This window comes from Camarhynchus parvulus, chromosome 4 (assembly GCF_901933205.1).
Source record: "Camarhynchus parvulus chromosome 4, STF_HiC, whole genome shotgun sequence".
Lineage (NCBI taxonomy): Eukaryota > Metazoa > Chordata > Aves > Passeriformes > Thraupidae > Camarhynchus > Camarhynchus parvulus.
Genome location: NC_044574.1, coordinates 16188108 through 16205775, shown reverse-complemented (window position 1 = coordinate 16205775; position 17668 = coordinate 16188108). Strand labels below are relative to the sequence as shown.

Genomic DNA, 17668 nt, shown 5'->3' with positions numbered 1-17668 from the left:
CAAACCCAGAGAGGGTAGAGGCCACTGTATCCATTCTTAATGGTATATTCCATATCCTTTTCTCAAAAATATTTGCTCCTGGGTACCCACGAACTGTTCAAATCCTTGTCAAAATTATGGCCCTTCCTAAGAAAGTAACTTTTCCATCCATTTAGCCAGTTCTATTAATTTCAATACTGTTTCATCATACATCATTTTTACTTGATTTCAGATAGACTTAACAATTAACATAATTATGAAGAAAATTAATCTGTCAGATTAGTATTTTCCAGGTTATCTAAAAGCACTATTACCCTTAATCTGTTTACTTCCAGAAGCTGCAATAAAATGTTCATCCAGCAGCTAATAATTTTTTCTTCACAGACTAATAGCATCCCATATACTTTACATTTCTCACTTCTTTGCCTTGTGGTATTGGATAATTTCTGTTTTAAAAACATTTCACACACACACACACAGCCTTTGCTGCCCCTTAACTTTAGCCTCACAGTTGATGAAGTTCTCTTTTTCAATGCTGTATAACATCATCAGAGATATATGTCCTTCTTAATATGCTCTAGATAATTCTGTGAAAGTAAATGCCAAATATACATTTTTTCTCTTTTGAAATAGCTTTATCATTTCAAAGATTTGTAATAAACATGTTGTCTTTCTAAATAAAGAAGACATTTGGTTTGATGAAATATTTTACCTTAGCTTTCTAAAATACCCCAAAGAGCAAATTTTCTAAAAACTGAAACAGTATATACTCACTGCAGATATCAGTTTGTTTTGAGAATAATGATATTTATAGCACTTGGTTTTCGAAATTTTTTTCACAGACATGTTAGTTGCTGGTATTGTAGACTGACATGTTTACTCGGGTTTGTACACAAATCATCTATCCAAAACAAAGGCTGAAGAGCCAAGTAGCTGTTCCTGTCACAACAGTTCACTTGACCAAAATAGTTTTGCGTAGATTTGTTAGTACATGATATCTTCTGCTGTCACATTCACTTCTTCTGTTTTAGTCTTAATTTTAGGGAAATGAATCCCACTAATGGCTATTAGCAGCAAATTCACTGCATGTGCTGTGGCACTTGCCACACAAATCCAAAAACAGTCTTCAAAGCGTTCTTCTAAGATAATGAACTGAAAGACATTTTCCCGAAAATTGGCAATTCTTTCTGTGAGGTGATGAAGCTTCACAGCAGCCATGAAGCTGGTGACTCCAAGTACCACAAATCCACCTGCAACAAAATGAAATAAGTATTCACCATTATCAAATCAAAACAAGACAGATATTTTGGTCGTGCTTCAAAAGACTTACTGAATACATCACTGAGCACTATACAGAGTAGGGATAGACAAAGGCATGGCTTAAACCAAAATTTAAATTCAAAATGCTTAGGCTTTATTGTGTGGACAAACATACTTTTATCCATTACATAAAGCCTCAAGACTGGTATTCATAGCTCCTGTTAAATGTTAACTAGACACAATAAACCAAGATACCACCTGGAAATTCTGTTTTGATAGGTGTGAATTCACCACCAACTTCAGTGTATTTACAAGTATTTAAATCAAAGAGGTATTCAAGGCAAAAGAAGGAACTTGTATAATTTTCTATGAATGTGACTAGAGAAAAACACTGGAAAATTACTTTACCTGCAAGGAAGTTCCAAAGGCATGCTCCTGCTGGACCGTTAATAGCTCGGTAAGGAACTTTTATTGCGTTAAGAATGCAGAATCCAAAACTGACCAGAGAGAAGAAAATGGCCACACAGAGGAATATTATGATCATCACATGCAGGCCTGTATTCAACTTTTTCACCATGTGTGGGAAAACTGTCAAGAAAAAATAAATAGTCTATTCAGTGTATTGGTTTTCTTGATGGTGGTAAACATCACACTGTGCTGGTACTTCAAATTCAACTTATATTTAAGGACGACTGGTTTTTTATGGAGATGTGGAATTCAGCTAGTTGCACACATCTCAGTTCCTGATGCTTTATTTTTCAGTGCATCAAACCAGGGATTTTCTGGCACAGGAATAATCCTCTAAACAGGATCTGTGAATAAGGATTCAGGCTGAAGGCCTGTTTATTTATCTAGCAGAGTTAATGTCTTTATCTCTGGTGCTGTATTGTCTGCTGCATACCTTCTTGTCTCTTTTTCACCTCTGTTCTCAATACCAAACTCCTGGTTTTGAGCTTCTCATTCCTGTCTCATGCTTTTTTATCTCATCCATTTGAAGTCCGATCGTCTCCATTTCCTTGTTCCCTTGCTGCCTAAAATAGCATCACCTTTTTCTGTGTTTATTTTCTCATGTTATTGTTCTTTTTTTTCTAATGCTCTCTTTATTGCTGGCTCCAGTGAGATCTGCCCTGATTTCATACATCCTAATCCCACAGGTTTGCCCTTTAAGATTCCCTTCTTGGTTTCTCACCTAGTGTTTATGGCCCTTTTGTGCTTTTCTGGGCATCTGGCAGTGTTTTAGCCACAGATGTAGGAAGCTTGTAGAGTATTGCAGTCAGGTGGGCTTTAGGTGAAGCACTCCCATGGTTTGCTATAGGCACAAGCTCTCCCTCAGCAGCCTGACACTCACTTGTCTCTTGAGAACAGTAATTTTCTTGGTTCGGTCTTCACAGACACAGTTCTTTTGTTGGAAGGCCAGATTGGCCAGCAGCAGGAAATGTACACCTGAGTGTTTAGTTTATCCTGCAACCCTCTAGTAACAGAATCAGAAGAAATGTGAGTAGGGAATTGTAGGTGATGTTGACTGACAGAAAAGAGAGAAGCTGATTGAGAGGAACCCTAAAATACAACATGATCAAGAGGAGACCTCCAGCTAGCATAGCACTGTGCACTCATACATGTTCTGAAAAACTCACTGCCCAATTACTAAAAAGATACTACAAAGAAGGTATACTATGTTATAAACAAATAAATAAATTCCTACCTGTGCTGTATAACTGACAAAAAACCCCCAAAGTTCAAACAGACCACCTAAAAAGTAGGCAGCAATAGTTGGTCAATGTCACCATGAACTTCAGACATATAATTTGATCATGACAGGACAGAATTACAGTAGATTCTGTAGAAAAAAAAATACTGTACAAATCCCACACAAAAATTATATAATTCAACAGATCTACCCTTTCAGTAGCTCATTCTGGGGTTGTAGTAGGGCTTGGTGCACAGAAGAGCTGCAGAAGACTCTGACAACAAGAAATGAGGGGAGTAATGAGGATCAGAAGTATATATGAGAAATGGGAATCCAAAAACTAGGTTGCTTTCTGACTGGAAAATAACTGGCAGTGTAACAACAAAGCACATGGAATTAAGCCTCCTTACAAACCATCAGAGATTTTAGGGTAGATGTAAGGATTATTTGGTCTTTTTTCTGAGTCTTGCAGCCAAGTCCTGATGACCTGCCCAGGGAGTCTGGCTTAGTACAGAGAAATAAGAATCCATGAGAAGGATATTGCCTTGGAGACTCCAGATGCAATCCAGCAGGGTTTGCTATGCACAGGCAAAAGTGTATGCTATGCATGGCTTCCCCAGCTTGTTCCAGGGTTTGACTCAATTGTCAAAACAGAAGCATCTTATGCCAGCTTAGGTGCCTTAGGACCATCATAACAAGCCTGTGGTCTAACATACGTGCTGCACTTAGGATGGGACATTTCCAGAAGCTGCAGCTGGAGGCCAGATGATACATCTTGAGGAGTACAAAAGAGCAGTAGACACCAGTTATGGCAACAGAGTCATTGTCCCAGCTAAAAGAAAGTGTGCCAGCCATAAGTCTACTCCAGTGGATGTTAACAGAGTGAAAGGGGATGTACCAATAACAGTAAATTTTTGCAATTTGAAATTCTGAAGTGTCAGAGGTACTGCAGTACTGCACCATATGATGTGTTAGCTTTGTCTTCATCTATGGTGACAGTAAAGTCCAGTTATATTATCACATTCCTCATGAAAAGTCTCACTATTCTTGCACCCCAGTAAATTCAGAATGCTTGGAGATTAAGGGGGACATTCAAACCAAAAAAAAGTCAAGTCAAACCCAGAACCCCCAGTCCTGCTTACCATTGTGCTAAAGTATCAGCTTTGTGTATTGCTGTTTGAAACCAGTATTGTGAAAAGATCAAACTCAGTAGAGTTATTATTTAAAAGGGGAAATCTCTGGAACACTTGTTGACCAAAATGCCTATTTGTGCCTACTGCACTTAATGTTTAACAGTTCTAACAGAGAATTATTACTAGCTTCAGTGAGAGCTCTGTTTGTCTAAGGAGCGCTGACTCACATCCTCCAGTTGCATATTGATGTACTCCAGAGTGACTGTGGGACATTATGCCTCCCTCTCAGGTTGCACAGCAAAAAATCAGAAAGTTCATTAAATAGTCCAAAAAGTTGTACAGAGTTTTTCTAATTCTCTCTGCCAGGATGGGCTGAAAGAACTGGGGCTGGATGAGCACGACTGCTCTGTCCATGTCATGAAGTTGCAGCTGCAGTCAGAGCTTGAGCAATAGTTTGGTTACCAGTCCAAATTCATCCAGTTTAACAACTGGTTACACTGATCTAATTTGAGGTTGCTCTTCTTTTCTACATTCCCTCTAAAGTCCCACAGGCACACCTGCCTTCAATTTTTATAGAAGTCCTTGTGTAGTTGTGTAGTCAGACATGATCCTATGGGAAAACAAGTATTTATTTTTGTAGTCTAAATTTTAACTTCTGAAATACCTCCCCTCAGCTACCAGAGCCATTGCAAAGGATGGGACAGGACAGCATTGCTGTGGGCCAGGGAGAGGGTGAGACTGCAACAGCTTCAACTTGTATTGGTTTAAGTTTCAGTAAATCTGTACACTGAAATAAAAATCTTCAATAAAAATCGCCATTTTCACTACAGAACAGGATGAATGAAATTTGGAAATCATCCAGAGTACAGCTCAGTGCTTTCAAGATCTCAAGAAAATCTTTTATGTTAGAAGGAATATGTTTAGAAGAGTTTTTACATTTGTTAAAAGTTCAGCAATTTTTTGTCTCCCAACTTAAGAGAAAAGAAGGTAAGAATTTCTTCAACATGTTAATAAAGTTAGCGATAAGTGCTATGGTAGATATTTGCATTAGGACAGCCAGAGAAATACAGAAATGTGTCCAGCTAAATAAATCTCTGCTTCTTAAAGGGAAAAAACCTCAGAAGAGTTCAACAGAGAAGGCAAGGACAGAGGCAGAGGGGTGGCAGAGCAAAACCTGGCATAGGAAAATGTCAGTCAAGGGAAAAGTACGATTTACAGGGTCATCTCCAAATGACTTTCACCCCCTGCAGAATGCTAAAAGGAAACTCTCCATCTAGCCCTAGGGATTTTTTTTCTCCAGCTTGATTCCAGGATTACAGAACATAACTGTAGTGAAAAGCATTAATGAAATGATAATTTTATATTCACACTCCAAACGTCAAACCATAAAGACTACATATTTATTTAATAATACAAATTTGCATTCTACAAGTTCTGCAAACAAAAATAATAGAATGTTAAATTTGAACTAGATATTAGACTAAATATTCAACCAAAATTGTACTTACTTGTGAATTTGGAACGCCGCCCGCCCAAGCCACATTGGCGTATTTTGCCACCCCGAAAGAGTCCGTAGTAAATTTCTCCGATGAACTTGACCAGCTCTGGATCTGTGGCATTGACCAAATCAGCCCCTGTTTTGCAAAGGATCTTTCCAGTCATCCACTTTGGGATCCCCATTGCAACAACAATCAAGATAAAAGACACAAAACTTATTAGGGAAGACAAGGCAAATAATGTCTTTTTAAAGCAGCCAGGCATCCTAGTGCTTTCAAGGGATCATCTCCAAGCCCTCTCTGCAGCCGTCAGACATATTTCCCATTTTTCATCATGCTCCAAAATCCACAGCTGAATACCAGGCATTTCAAGATACTTCTCTTTGTATTTTGGAGGTCCAGCAATTAATCTGTATGGTTAAAAATCAAGGCAAAAAATACATTTTGCTGCAACAACATCCTGAAATGGTTGCAAGCAAGGGCTTCATTACATTGTAGTGCGGTGATGCTTCTTTGTAGCAAGTAATCCTATCTCTATGGCCTGTCTAATATTTCCTCAAGTGTTTAATCGTCCTGCTCAAATGTCATCAAGTTTCTTACTGCAACCTCATGTGAAGAAAAGTTGGAGAAGAATCCAGTTTACTGGATTATTTTAAAAAGTGGGTAAATATCTGTGTGCAAGGGACAAAGCATCAAAAAAACGTAATTTGGCTGAAGGATTCTGCTGTCGCCTGAGCCGTGCTGAGCTTCCCGGAGCCTGCTCCCACCCAGCCCGTAAATGTCACTGCAGGCAGAGTTATCTGAGGGACAGAAGGGATGGGTCTGGAATCTCCTGAATTACAGCGGGGCGCACGAAGACCCTGGCAGCGGGGATGGCCTGGCCAGCCGTGCCGGAGATCGGGGCACTCAGGAGGGGTAACTCAAGTGACAGCTGCGATCCATGAGCGCTAAAGAAAACCGGCCGTAATTGTCCGCACTTCTACGGTTACTGCTACTCGAGCCCTGGCAGGACCTTCAGAACCACTAATTAATTAATTAATTAACTAACTAACAGCAGCAGGAGCCCTGGGGACTAGTGACAAGGCCCCTGCCGTGGCTGCGCCGAGGCATTGGTATTTCGCCTCCCCCGGCTCCGCACGGCCCGGGCGGGCAGCCCAGCCCCGCCCCGCCCCTCGCCCCGCCCACGGCCGAGCGCGGCCGCCCCTCGCCCGCCCCGTGAGGCGGCCCGTCCGCGCCGTGAGAGCAGCGCCGGGGCAGCGCCGGAGCGGCGGGCATGGCGGCACGCAGGGTGCTGGTGTACGGCGGCAGAGGGGCGCTGGGCTCCCAGTGCGTGCGGTACTTCAAGTCCAAGAACTGGGTAAGCACTGGGCCGGGAGGTGGCGAGGCGGGGAGCCCCGCGGGGGAGCAGCCGTGCCCCGCCGGGCCGGGCCGTGCCGGGCGCTCCGGGGCGCGGGCCGCTAACGCACCGTTCCTCTCGCCGCCGCAGTGGGTGGCCAGCATCGACCTGGCGGAGAACGCGGATGCCAGCGCCAACGTGGTGGTGAGAGCGACCGACTCCTTCCCCGAGCAGGCCGAGCAGGTGGGTCAGCGGCGGGCGCGGGGCGGCCAAGTGCCGGGTGAGGCGGCCGGGCGGTGCAGCAGCCAGCCTGGCCCGGGGGTGCGCGTCCCTTCGGCCGGGCGGTGCCCGCAGCCTCCCCCGGGGGTGCGCATCCCTTCGGCCGGGCGGTGCCCGCAGCCTCCCCCGGGGGTGCGCATCCCTTCGGCCGGGCAATGCCCGCAGCCTCTCCCGGGGGTGCGCATCCCTTCGGCCGGGCGATGCCCGCAGCCTCTCCCGGGGGTGCGCATCCCTTCGGCCGGGCGATGCCCGCAGCCTCCACGCAGGTTTGTGCACCTCTTTTGCTGCCGCCCGCGGTATCAAGGCGGCTGCAGGGTTGGGTCCGGCTCCACGCAGGGAGCAGCGGCTGTACCGCGAATCTCAAGGTCCTTCAGCTTCTGCTCGTCCCTTTTTAATTTTTTGTAATTCCTTTTAACTGAATATGCAGAAAGAGCTTGATCTGGCATATTGGAAGCTCAGCATATAAGGCAGTTTTGCTTTGTTTTTGTCTTGACTTTTAAAAGTCACAGACTGAACCAGGTGAGTTGTAGTGAAGATCGGTAAGGACACCTTAAAATGCAACGCTTATTTCAAATACCCTGACTTAAAAAATATGTTGTGTGTAAGTAGATGGCATGCTCAAAGCATATGAACCTAAGCCGTAAGGGATTAAGGTATGATAAGCCCCTAGGGGAATGCCCTGGTTTCCAAAGATGGGAATGTGGGAGAATATAAGCTAGCCTAAAAAAGTGCTTTGCTTAATTCTCTACAGATAGCATTCATTTCTTATATTTTAAGTTTCATCCCAATTTCTGTTACTGATATAATGAATATCTAGCCAATATGGGTTTTTTATATATACACAACTCCTAAAGCTTTGGAAGAGCAACATAGAATGTTCACAATACAATTTTCAGTATGGTTTTGTAAAAGCTATTGGTTTTTCTTCACTTCTTGGGAGATAGATTGTTTGCTATTTGCTTTGACAGAGAAAATTTGGAGAAGGAGAATAAATTATAGATATCTTAAAGTATACAAGCTCAGATTTAGTGGCCAGACTCAAACTGATGGTTGTGGTCTAGACAGAAGCAATAAGGAGGGCTAATCTTTAGTTGTTTTTCTTGCACTGTCATCAAAAGTGACAGTAGTAGTCCTTGCCAGACCTGGAGTTTCATTTCCTATCTTAAACAACACCATACTCTGAAAAGAACCTGTCAAAAGCAAGTCAGTAATAATTTTTGTTAGCAGTAGAGGTAAGGGTCAGGTGTTTCAGCCGTAATGATCACTAATTTCCAGTGACATCATGCACTCTATGGCTTTCATTTATCTGACTTTCATCTATAGTTATTTTTAAACACAGTTGTTTTGAGTTCATGAATCATAAATACTGATTTTTCTATTGTTGTTTAAATTGCTGTGTCCTGTGTTACTCAGATACATAAGTATGAAAAAGTAGCTTTAAGGCATTCATGGTGTTTACCTCTTTACCTTATCAGTCCAGTGTTTTCAGTATGTTCTTGTTCTGTATGTTGAAGGTGACAGCAGAAGTTGGGAAACTTCTTGGTGAAGAAAAGGTGGATGCAATCCTGTGTGTGGCAGGAGGATGGGCTGGAGGCAGTGCCAAAGCCAAGTGTAAGCCTTTGGTACAGACATGCTGGTGAAAACATGTATGATGTCTGAGAGAAGTCCTAAAAAATCTTTCTTCCTCTTCTATAAGAGGACAAAAGCATAAGAGTACAAAATATCTTAGTCACAGTGCTTGTCTGAATTTTTGCTTTCTGTTGAAGTTGCAGAGCTCTTAGTTTCTTCAGTAATGTTTGTTGATGCACTAATTTTTATTAGAAAGTTTTGATGTGCTTTCTGAAGGAGCTCAGCATTGTTATCTATGAGCTGATTTTTGCTGAGATTACCTGTGTCAGGCAAGGTATGAAAGACACATTGATGTTGTTTACTAAGTCATTGCTTTATGCATAAAACCTCAGTTGCTTCTGCAGCTCTCTGAGCTGTTACTGTGCAATGCAATATTGGAAGGCACTGCCTAATCATGCTACAGAAAAAATCCTTCAGATTGAAAAAAGGCTTTTAAACATGTAATATAATGGAATTTGTACTTTGACCACTACTGTAGAGATACAAGAATAAAAATAGCCTTGTTTTCTGTCTGGAATAAATCTGGTGAAATGTGTCCCTTTCTTCCCCCTTCTGGTTTGGCTGTTACAGGCTCAAAGAAAAAGGAGATACAAAAGACGTAAATGAATATTTTACAATACAATGTAGAGGTAGAAAATGGTAGAAAGCATGTTTTCATAGTGCTGTCGCACTCTGTATAGCACTGAGGAAATCAGAGTTAGTCGTCTTCCTTTGGCTAATTTCACTAATTCTCTTCCTAATCAGCTTTATACAAAAACTGTGATCTGATGTGGAAGCAGAGTGTTTGGACATCCACTATTTCCAGCCACCTTGCCACAAAACATCTGAAAGAAGGTGGCCTCTTGACTCTGACAGGAGCTCAAGCTGCTTTGTCTGGAACTCCAGGTAAAATGCTATGCCTGACAGCTGCAGGGACACCAGCAGTCAGAGACAGTTGTTTATCTGAGCATTCTTGTTTGTGAGGCAATAGCTTCACACCCCAATTTCTTGTCATCTAGCACAAATGGGATCCTGCTGCTGAAATGTGTAAGGAAAATGTAATTTTACAGGTAGCAATATTCAATCTCTCAAAGCTGTAGTGCAAGCATGTAGAATCAGTATTTAAATAGTATTTGACATGCATTGGTGAAGTGTACTTGCCTAGTATATGATACAGAAAAATGTTTGGAAGACAAAGAAGACTAGAAGCACACAGCATTAGAAGTTCAGTGCTTAGACGAAGTTAAATTTCCTATTTGTGTTCTGAAAGACAGTCCTTAATTGACCAGTCTTTCTGTTGGTGATGATTCAGCTGATTCTGATAACCATGCTTGTCCTGTTCATGTTCTGATTCCAGTCTATCTTTGCTTCAAACATAGATAAGCTTGTTGACTGTTGGCTTTGTCCTCAGCTAGCTATTTAATAGGAGCTTTATTGCATTTTTAATCTTGCCCCTCAACCATGTTGGTCTGCATGGAGGAAGAAATCTGGGAGCAATTTAAAACTGAAAAAATAAAAAAAATAGGCACTGACACACAAGCCCACAGGCAGCAAAAGGAAAGTTTGAGACAAATACTCTTATTTCCCAAGCTTTTATTAGTGTCATTTCAACAATATTTTTAAGACACAGATACTAAGATTTTAAAACATATACAATTTATGAATATTCCTGAAAGCTTTGCCTAAAACTGTTCAGGCAAAAATATTCTATATATTTTCTAGTTAATGATTAATCTTTTGTTTTTATAGTGGCAACTATTATAGTCAAAGATAAAAGGTTTATTTTTGAGAATAAGCAGATGAATATTTTACAGTGAACTGCTGACTGACTATACACAAAAGAAAAAAAGTGAATTTTGGCAACTTTTCATGGTTTTTGTTTGGGTGGTCTTGGGAGGTAGGGACCACAACGCAGGAATCAAAGTGATGAGCCTTCCTGTTTTGAACTAGCTGGTTTCAGCTGGTCTGGATTTTTCTAAAAGTCACAGCAGTGCTTTGGGCAAACACATGCAACTTATTAACATCAGGAAGAATTGGGAAAGAGTTGTTACTCAACTTTTGCAAATATGCCTTATTAGCCTTGTTATGACTGGCTGTTCTGGAAGGAAAATCTTATTAACAGCAAACAAGATTCTTTCTTTTTCTATGAGAAAATGTTGCCTCACATAATGCAAACCAAAGAACACTGAAAATTACATGAACAGTGACAGAAGCAGTGTGAGCATGATGTTTGAGAAATGTATCAGGCATGAAAAGGTTTCTAAGAAGAATTAGAATGTTTGGTTTAGGCAAGACAAGAGAGGAATATGATACACATGTGAATGTTTTTATCATAACAATAAAATAAGTTAGCTAGTGCTGTCCATGATTCCTCCTAATAAAAATGGATGTTATATAATACGTTTAATTACACTGTAGAAGTATTTCTACTATGTTCAGAATACTTCTTTAGGAGCATTGGAAAGGGGCTGAAGAGCTGTATAGATGGCTAGGAAGGAACACATTCAGTTGTAGTAGACCTGTTTTCTTGTGTACTTTATCTGTGTCTGAACTTCTTGACAGATATGTGCCTGAAGTCATCTGAAACCTCTAGCACTCTGATTGTTCAGATCTTGTTCCTGAGCAGTGTGCCTTATGCTCTGGTTCATGCTGCTCTTACACTGCTAAATGCTGACTTGCCTAGAAAGCAACAGTTTTTAGGAAGAAGCTTGCTTTCTGTGCACATTATTAATTTTCTACCGTGAGAGTTGGATTTTTTTGTAGCTTTCTCCACAGGGCCTGTCAGACCTGAGATGCTGACCAAGTGAATTCCAGGTTTGAGAGCGAAGTGAGCTGTATTTGTTTGGGTCCAAACTCACAAATACTTTAGTTATATGATTAAAATTAATAGAAGAGTGCCTTATTAAAGTCTATGAGCATCTTACTCTGTTAAATTTGTAAACTTAGCCCTGTAGGTCACATCCTTCAGAGTGCATTTGGATACTTTGACTAAATATGCTTGACTTGGTAAGCTGCTTATTTCTGTAGTGCTAGGTTAACTGAGTTCTGTGATAGTTTCTGGATGTCTACTAAAGCCTTTTTATTACTATTATCATTTGTTCTTTTAACATGTATGCTTTAATATGTTTTAAAAGTCTGTTTTTTTTCTGGCTGTGCTAAGTTGTCTTAATATTCATCAAACAGTCTTTAGTTTCTGTCATGTTACTGCTGATGTTGAGGGCTGTTCTGAAAGTGCTCTGATGTGCCTGTTTTTAATTTTCAGGGATGATTGCCTATGGCATGGCCAAAGGAGCAGTGCATCAGCTTTGTCAGAGTTTGGCTGGTGCCAGCAGTGGGCTGCCATCTGGCTCTGCTGCAGTTGCCATTTTACCGTAAGTGGTTGTTTAGTTGTCTCTGCCTGTGTTAATTTAATTACTGCTGCAACCTAGAGCCACACAGATATGTTTGCAGTATCCTATTCACAGTACACAAACAGCCTCTCAGACCTGCTCATGGGGAAAAGATGCATCTTGACTGCATGAACAAAGACTTACACAAGTCACCCTAAAAATGAAAATGATTACGTTCTTTTCTTTGCCTTTGCAAAACAGTAGTGGATGTTAGGATTAAAATTTGGTTTACTTTTAACCAGTTTAACTGTAGCCATGCATTAACATGTGATTTCTTCATTTCAGGATAGACAGAACTGTAAAAATGAGATGAACTGTTCAGCAATGTTTTAGAATTAGCTTTGTGATAATAGTAGGCAAAGGATTACTTGACAGGTTTTCACTTGATTAAAGATGCTTCTTCCTAAGGTGATGCATGCCTATGTTTGACTGGTAAAATTAGGTTACTTGGAGGACCTGTAAACCAAAAAATTTAGCTTGTATTTACCTGCTTTCGTTTTTTGTCAGGAAAGCTATTAAAAAGTGGATGGCCTAGTTGGTCTTCACTCTGTTTAATTTTATCAATTCTGTTGCAAAAATTGAAAGTATTTTTCTTGCCAGGTCCATATCTAGTACAGGATCCAAAATGTAAGACTAAGGAATTCTCTACAGAGGTTTGGTACACTACCTGAATTCTCTACTTTTGATTTTCTCATACACACTCTTAAGAAACTTCTTCAGATCAGACAGGAATGGCATTAAATGTGTTTGCATAACTGACACCACCTTCTGCAGAGCTTTGTAGGCAGGCACATGCCAAGATCACTGGATTTTTGTGCATGCTGCTCTTGTGTAGTTCTCATGCAAAACTCTGTTCTTAACTGAATTTTTGAGAGGGTAAATACACCTTGGTTTGTCAACAGCATTTCAGTGAGGGAGTTCTGGAAAGTTAACCCTTTCATGTCATTGTATGTAGTGTAAATATGTATTGTCAAACTCACAACTTCCTGTATTTATGCACTTGGTCTCTCGAAAGCATTGATGTAGTGCACGTGTGCTGGGCAGTACATGTGAACGGGCTTATTGCTGCCCTTCCCCATCTGCATGAGAGAGGTGGGAGAGGAGCTGCAAGCTGAGTGATGGCTCTAATGGGCACTTCCTCAGCTAGCCAGGAAGCTGGGGGATTCTTATTTGGAGCCTTGGATATACATTGAAACTAATGACTATATACTGTTAACACATGGGGAGGATGCAAGGGATCCATATCACCTGGTATAAAAGTCAAGGGCATATTACAGCAGTGAATTAATTGAAGCAGGTGGTGCTCATCAGAAACATGATATATAAATAAAAGGCTTGCTTATCTTTTTTAATCACAGGGTTACCTTAGATACACCAGCAAACAGGAAATCAATGCCTGATGCAGATTTCAGCTCCTGGACACCCTTAGAATTCATTGCAGAGTGAGTATTTGTGGGATAACTAAACAGTTGCTCCCTATCCCTCTTGCTGCTGCATGTCAGTGCCTGTTCTTTTTAAATAGCTGTCTTGGATTTGGGTGGATTTTTTTCCTCCATCGTCTTATTGGGTATCTTTCTAAATCACATCAGGTTTAATTGCACAGGCTTGCTAACTGGAGAAAATTAGCCTAACTCCATCAACTTCAGCTTCTCTGCATGAGTGATTCCAGCAAGGAAGATAGCCTTAAGCAGCTGGAAGCTGGAGAATTTCCTAAAGCCTGTAGACAAATTAAATTGCAGACAGCAGGTGCAGGAGACACCTGCCTTAAAGACAAACCGCAAACAAGCATTTCTACTTGGGTGGGATTCTTTTTCTTCTAGATACGTTTTACTGCCCAGTTTATGGCACATTAGTTCAGTTCTATCATAGGCACCATTTCTGCTCTTGCTCAGAAGAATTTAGTATGGATTTTTTTTTTTTTACTATCCACAAAAACTTGTCCTGAATGATGCTGCAAAATGCAGAACCTTCAACTGTAGCTTATGTAATGGCAGGCTGAGATTATCTACCTTACTGTTCTCATTCCTCAGGGTTAGAGAAGATGCAGCATGAGTATTGCCTTCTGCCAAGTGATAGGGAGTAGCAGAGTTTCTGTTGAGGGTGAACTCATATTTTAAAAGACTTTTAGAACTGACAGTGGAATTGCATTTACCTATTGCTGATTGTTCAGAGAGTTAGTTCTGATATCAGATTTCCTTTTTTGGAATTTTTTTTAAGGTGGAGGCCAGAGATGGAAATGGTTTTTGTTGCATCTGTTTAGTTTGAGCCTCTGCAGTTGTCTGATGAGGCTCTTTAAAACAGGCCTCCTCAACTGAATTTAGCTGGTCTGAAATCTTTTTCTGGCCTGGTTCAGAAAAAGATCCCTAATTTATTGTGCTCCAGGGATAGCTTAGCTAGATGTTGCAGTGTTGCAAATTAATTTTTTAAGTTGAACTTTTAAATTATTTATCCTTACAGGAGAATTCAGTTGATTGGTTTGTTTTGTTTCTAATTCCCTGAAGTTTAACCCCAGTGCTTGGAAAACTGAAAATCTCACTGAGCAACATCAGCATCTGTTGGCAACATCTGCATCTTGGGAATGATACTGGAAATCCTTTCCCATATGGCACTTGGATTTTGTGCCCTGGGAGCTCTTGTTAGATTGTGGGATGTTCCAACATGACAGTTGCTATGTGTGCACTATTGGAAGGGCTGAAGGACTTCTAAAATACTCTTCACTCTCTCTAGTCTATTTTAAGGAAGGAGATTATGTTGTGCTTTGATAAGGAGTCTCCTGGTCTGCTACCTAGAAGGTGTCCATCTTACTCAGCACTATTTTGGATGTCTTAAGGCTTTTTTCCCTCCCACTGAGACCACTTTGACAGTTAAATATCATAATAGTATAATGGCCAGTGGCAGAGTAATGAGTTTAGCAACTCTATTCTAGTCATAAAACTGTATTTCTTTTATCTATATGCTATAAAGGCAACTGAAATATCTCCTCCTTCCCCTTTTCTAACTTTTATTAAGTGGGAAAAAACCTAGGGACTCTGACATTTTAAGCTCCTGGCCTTTTCTTTTGAGATATTTTGGAAATCCTGTGTGCTCTAATGCCCCTTGGATTTCTCTGGGCCCTCTGTACAGTTCTGTGGGTCTGAATCCAGTGATCACATCACATTGACATCACCAGAGAGAGCAGCAGGAAAAGAAGGAAAAGTAATAGGCTTGCATTTTATTGTTCCTATCAATATACCTGATAGTAGTTGTAATTTTTTTGTTCTCCCTCACCCTATTTTATCCATTCATTTTAAAACAGAACCTTTTATGACTGGATAACAGGAAAGGATCGACCCAGCTCTGGCAGTCTGATCCAGGTGATAACTACAGGTGGGAAGACTGAACTAGTTTCAGCAGCACATCTTTGATTTCAGTCACTTGAAGTGATAAAACTTCAACACAGGAGAAGATGTGGAAAATCTGTCCACCAGTATAATTTGAATGGTCTTCTGTATCCAGTGTTTGTAGTTATTCCATCAACGGAACCAGATTTCAAGTAATGTTTGTGCTGTCAGTTGTGAGCTATCAGCATTTGTTTACCAAATAATACCAACTTGTCTCTAAATGAAGGTTGCAGGCTTTAAAGTCTGTAGATGTCCTAATTCTGAGCATTGTATGGCAATTTACCTGTTTTCTCTGAAATGGGAATTGTGCTTAGCTGTGTCATGTAATTGCATACATAATGGTTGGATTTTTTTCTCTGTCAGTAAGTGTTTCTGGCGATTTGCTGTGGATCTTTCAGCTTTCTGTCTTTTTCTGTCTGAGAATATAACCCCACCCCTGCCTATTGTGTTGGCTGTAGCCATAGGGAGCACCACAGTCATGTATCATGTCGTAGTCGTGTGACACTTTTCTTGTGAATGTTCCACTTGAGTTAATGAAACTCAGATTACTCACTTGAGGAGGAGTTCCTAATTTGCCTTACAGTTCATAAGCTGCTCTCAGGCCTACAGTTGTAGGATAAAAGTCATTCTGTCAAATGAATAGTGTGTCTTTCTCTTGGTCATGATTGTTCTTGACTTTTTCTAAAAGCAAAGTGCTGTAAAGTAGTAGAAAAAGCATACATGCACTTGAAAATGGAACTTTTTGTGCAAATAAATATATATTGTTTTATGTACTGGGCTGTCTCCATTACTGTAATCTCAATATCTTGATAACGTTTTAATTGGTTTAATTGAATATTCAGTTCAGTTGTGGTAAAGGACTTAATTTTTTTATTTATTTAATTCTGATGGTGCATAAAATACATTTCTGTATGTGCCAAAGATCTACTAACCATGCATAGAGGCAGGCCTTCAGCTGGGGCAAATGTTTTCTTAAATCCAGCCATGTTACATGGAAATACAGTATGGATAAAGAGTGCAAGCATTGCCTGTTCTGAGCATGGACTTACACGGAATCAGTTCTGTTGGATTTTTGGGAACATCTTGAAAGCAATTAAATATGCCAAATTGTGTGTATGTTCTCCCTCTGCACTTTCCCGTTTTTATTAACTTCAGGGTTGTGTTGGGGAAGGATTTACTGCCATGAGTCAGGAAACCTTTTCCCTCTTCCCACTGGAAAAGCTCACATGTGCCCATGTTAATTTTAACATAGAATGATTGCCTGTTTTGCTATGACTGTCTTTACTTGTTTTGTTTTGCAGGATGCAAAAGTAGAGGGGAATTTTTCTGTCTTGTCAAACCAGGACTGTCAATTTGTAAATCTGCTTTTAAGTGAAAAGCTTGCAATGCTGCTGCTGCACCAGTGGTTTGTTCGGGCTCAGAGTACAGACAAAAACTGAAAGGGACTGGTTGGGAATGAAACTGTAGAGTGCTACTCAATTATTCTGGAAAAGGGGGTAGCTATCATACTACAAACTAACAGGATTTGAAGGCTTCCCTTTGCCAAGCTAGCTGAAGCAGTGAATAGTGTTAAAGCATAATTGTGGACACAAGACTTCTGGATTAACTCTCATCAGTTCGCAGGCATGAGCAGAAAGATAGAAAAATGATGTTATTGAATCTGGAGAGTGACAATAGAGCTGAGGGTATGACAATGAGCCGGGTGTCTGACAAATTGCTGCTGAGGTGAGAGATTTAACCTGAGGAGTTTGATGTTAAAGAGGCTTTTTGTGACCGGTTTCATCCTCTATCTCTCCAAACTTTATTTCCTTCACCTGGCCCAGAGATCTGGTGGTGCTGCAATGATGAGCAGAGATGTGTTTTTTTGCAGGTGTGTTCCATATGGATGAGCTCTCTGCAGTGCCCCCATACTACTAATGGAGGCTGTAGTCCTGTTGTGAAGATTTTCACAGAATTATGGCATGGTTTGGGCTGCAGGGGAGCTCTGAAGATCTACTCCAACTCCCCCATAAGACAGGGATGTCTTACTGCTTATTACAGTAATAGGTACATGATGAATTTCCACTCCAGTGTTGATGAGAACTTCTGAATTGCTCATATTTTACATTTATATGGCATGAT

At 40.7% G+C, this 17668-nt stretch overlaps 2 protein-coding genes across 2 annotated transcripts; one reads left to right on the top strand and one right to left on the bottom strand.

Moving 5' to 3' along the window:
• Positions 1–963: 963 nt before the first annotated feature.
• Positions 964–5820, bottom strand: CLRN2 (clarin 2). Its single transcript, XM_030948265.1, has 3 exons — positions 5568–5820; positions 1648–1827; positions 964–1229 (listed from the first exon to the last, which is right to left on the bottom strand). Exons 1-3 carry the CDS (start codon positions 5818–5820, stop codon positions 964–966), a joined length of 699 nt encoding a protein of 232 aa, XP_030804125.1.
• A 949-nt stretch (positions 5821–6769) lies between these two features.
• On the top strand, positions 6770–16319 carry QDPR (quinoid dihydropteridine reductase). Its single transcript, XM_030948301.1, has 7 exons — positions 6770–6912; positions 7042–7134; positions 8685–8781; positions 9544–9684; positions 12041–12149; positions 13526–13609; positions 15463–16319. Exons 1-7 carry the CDS (start codon positions 6829–6831, stop codon positions 15569–15571), a joined length of 717 nt encoding a protein of 238 aa, XP_030804161.1. The 5' UTR covers positions 6770–6828; the 3' UTR covers positions 15572–16319.
• The last annotated feature ends 1349 nt before the right edge of the window (positions 16320–17668 follow it).

Bases quoted from the DNA above. Each gene is read 5' to 3' on its own strand.
- CLRN2 (XM_030948265.1), bottom strand. From the start codon at position 5,820: ATGCCTGGCTGCTTTAAAAAGACATTATTTGCCTTGTCTTCCCTAATA. The intron at 1,828-5,567 runs GTAAGTACAATT...TTTTCTTGACAG, and splicing joins GCGGCGTTCCAAATTCACAA to TTTTCCCACACATGGTGAAA. The intron at 1,230-1,647 runs GTAAAGTAATTT...ATTTTGTTGCAG, and splicing joins CCTTTGGAACTTCCTTGCAG to GTGGATTTGTGGTACTTGGA.
- QDPR (XM_030948301.1), top strand. From the start codon at position 6,829: ATGGCGGCACGCAGGGTGCTGGTGTACGGCGGCAGAGGGGCGCTGGGC. The intron at 8,782-9,543 runs GTAAGCCTTTGG...CTTCCTAATCAG, and splicing joins AGGCAGTGCCAAAGCCAAGT to CTTTATACAAAAACTGTGAT. The intron at 12,150-13,525 runs GTAAGTGGTTGT...TTTTAATCACAG, and splicing joins GCTGCAGTTGCCATTTTACC to GGTTACCTTAGATACACCAG.